This window comes from Mus caroli, chromosome 6, assembly GCF_900094665.2.
Source record: "Mus caroli chromosome 6, CAROLI_EIJ_v1.1, whole genome shotgun sequence".
Lineage (NCBI taxonomy): Eukaryota > Metazoa > Chordata > Mammalia > Rodentia > Muridae > Mus > Mus caroli.
The window spans coordinates 56,938,614-56,941,553 of record NC_034575.1 but is presented as its reverse complement, the minus strand read 5'-3'; the positions used below and the strand labels follow the sequence as shown (position 1 = coordinate 56,941,553).

The following is a 2,940-nucleotide window of genomic DNA, read 5'->3' as shown; positions in this document are numbered from 1 at the left end:
TGAGAATCAAGCATTTTGGTTGGAGATTTATTTTGTAGATCCAATTGCCAAAGTCCACATATTTCAATATTTTCTTGAAAATCTAGTTGAGTTTGTAGCCAGAATTATATATATATATATATATATATATATATATATATATATATATATATATATATGTTACAAAAAACAAACCTAACCAAACCAGTCCTTCTGTTTCTTAATTAAAAAAATCATGGTTTAATGAATGTAAAGTAAACCTAGATGTATATAAAAATAAATAAATATTTTGAAAATACAAAAAGNTGTAGCAAAAGAATATATATTTTAGAATATTATATCTTTGAAATATAAATGAAAAAATGTTCTTTATCCATGATGATAACTGAGTGTGCCATTTGACAAAATTATGCTGACTGTCACTTCAGTCTGTGATATTTTGACACTTTCTATATCAGTAGGAAAACAAAAACAAAACTAAAAAGCACATCCTTGTGAAGAGCCGAGCTGTGACTTTCTATCCCTTGTGATCTAGTGTAACTAAACATTCTAAAAACTAAAGAAATGGTCCTTCCCTCCCAATAGCTCCACAAGCTTGAATGTATGTAATAGAGAGACAAATGTATCTCAGGTTACATGCACACAAGCTTCATACCACTAACAAACATACCACCTAGTATAAGCTTTAAGTCTGTTCTGCTCTTTCTAGTAACTATGTAATCTAAAACTGTACAGTTCCTTCTTATACTTCTTCTAACCTACCTTATAATAACAGCATAAACCAAGAGCTATTTGACATTACTTTCTTGAAACCTCAATGCATATTAGCAAGTGATACAGAAAAAAAAATAGAAATAACTTATAGATTACATAAACCAGCAAGATCGTCCCACTCATTATACATGTATGTTTCCATAGAGAGATCAAAGTCTTCTGAACAATTCAACCTAGTAAGTCAACATACTCAAGCTGTCATTCTTAGAAATAAAATAAAAGCCCATAAGTCTTTGCTTAGAGCTAAAAATAAAAGTAGTAAAATGGGCATGACCACTCTTAGATACCACATAGAACAGTAGTCATCTCTATTGTTCATAGGGTATAGATTTTTCTATCCATCCTGCTGGCCCAGAGTCTGGAACTCTGTTGTATGTAAATTGTGGTGGAGAAAAACATTCTTCCTGCTGTATGTATGTAAGGAGATAGGTCCTCTGGGTGGCTGTCCAAATCTGCCTGTGAAGGTGGAGTGCTGTCGGGACAGAGATGCTGGGTCCTTTGGTTTTTCTGAGAACATGGGCAGTCCTTCTGGCTTAGCTGCTGGCTTCAGAAAGCTCTGTCCCATAGTTGTCCTCGAGTTCTGAGTCATTTCTGATGTGACGGCTTCGTGGTTTCCCCTTGTGTGTTTCATAACTCCTCCTAATTCCTTGTCCTTCAAGATATTGCTCAGACACAGACCTGGGAGTTGGCAGATATTCTTGTAGGGACTTGTCTGGTCAGCTGCAGAGTATCTAAAACGGTCCTCGGTGGGAGTATGTATTGCTTTTCTGTCCCTTGTGCTGTGACTTTGACTCATGGTTCGATTTCGGTGTGTAGTCTGTGAAAGAAACAGAAAAGAAAAACCATCTTATAGTGTCCTGTGTAGATAGAAATGATCATTTAAACCCTTATGTACAAACCTGAAGCTTCTCAATGAGTGTGAGCAACATAGCACAATTCCCCATGAAACTGAATCCCAGAGCATCATAATAATCTAGACAGTATTAAATGGTCAAGTGACATGAAATGGCATTTTGAGTTTTGAATCCTAGAGTTTTATCTTAACACTTTGTGGCTGTGGGGTAATTGATTAGTAGAAATGGCCACTATTTATTCATGAATATAATTCCTTAGCAATGTACACAGATAGTAAAATGTACCCAATGTCCATAATTACCAGATGTAAGATTTCTTGTACCTATAAGATAAACCTATTATTAAAACAATTGAAAGAAAGAAAGTCACTTCAACAATGATCAGTAGAATAGAAGAATGATCAGCACATGGTTTGTTTAGATGTAGTTTATCCTTTAAAAGGAGGACAAATTGCATACTGTCTTCCTTTCCTGAAGTAGCTGAAAGATCACTGGGCAGTGGTGGTGCATGCCTTTAATCCCAGCACTTGGAAGGCAGAGGCAGGTAGATTTCTGAGTTCGAGGCCAGCCTGGTCTACAAAGTGAATCCCAGAACAGCTAGGGCTACACAGAGACACCCTGTCTTGAAAAAACAAAACAAAACAAAAACAAAAAAGAACCTTAAAGATCTGCATGGAATCAAAATGTCACTCATTTAGTCTTGTTATGGACTAAGCAAGTATTACAAGCTGACATTCACACTCTTCTGAATCCCACAGTGTTACAGAAACTATATGGAGATAGAAACAGAAACTAGCTGCACTATTATTTTCTGGAATAAAACAAAAGAACAAAAAGGATATGACATCTCTAAAAAGAACAGAAAATTCATGAGAAGCAGATGAGGAAGGATAGAGCAGAACTGTGGAGATTGTGGCATGATGGGACATCTGCAGATGGACCTAGTGAAATTTCCAGTAACTTAATATGTAAATGATGTACAGTAGGGTTAAGTACTCATTGAAAATCAAATCTGCAAATCTTGTATCTGTACTGATCTGAAAATGCTTATACAGCTGTCATTTTGTTGAATAAGGACAGTCACTACTTTTACATTAAGCAATGTGAAATCAAAGTCTAGCTATCATCTACAAAGCCCATCCTTCTATTCTCACTAAAAGCACTGTTGTCTGGCTTAACACCTGAGGACTGTCTTGTGTCTCCTTTCTTTCTTTTTTTCTTTCTTTCTTTCTTTCTTTCTTTTTTTCTTTCTTTCTTTCTTTCTTTCTTTCTTTCTTTCTTTCTTTCTTTCTTTCTTTCTTTCTTTCTTTCTTTCCTTCCTTCTCTCTCTCTC

The 2,940-nt window shown here is 35.4% G+C and overlaps 1 protein-coding gene across 2 annotated transcripts in view; it reads right to left on the bottom strand.

Annotated features, from left to right (window-relative positions):
• Positions 1 to 292: 292 nt before the first annotated feature.
• The window catches only part of Ccser1 (coiled-coil serine rich protein 1), a 1,127,242-nt gene continuing 1,124,594 nt past the window's right edge, over positions 293 to 2,940 (bottom strand). For both annotated transcript variants that reach the window (XM_021165504.2, XM_029478490.1), the window contains exon 11: positions 293 to 1,570. In XM_021165504.2, coding sequence (XP_021021163.1) covers positions 1,088 to 1,570 — 483 coding nt within the window. In that variant the 3' untranslated portion in view covers positions 293 to 1,087. The remainder of the gene's footprint in view (positions 1,571 to 2,940) is intronic.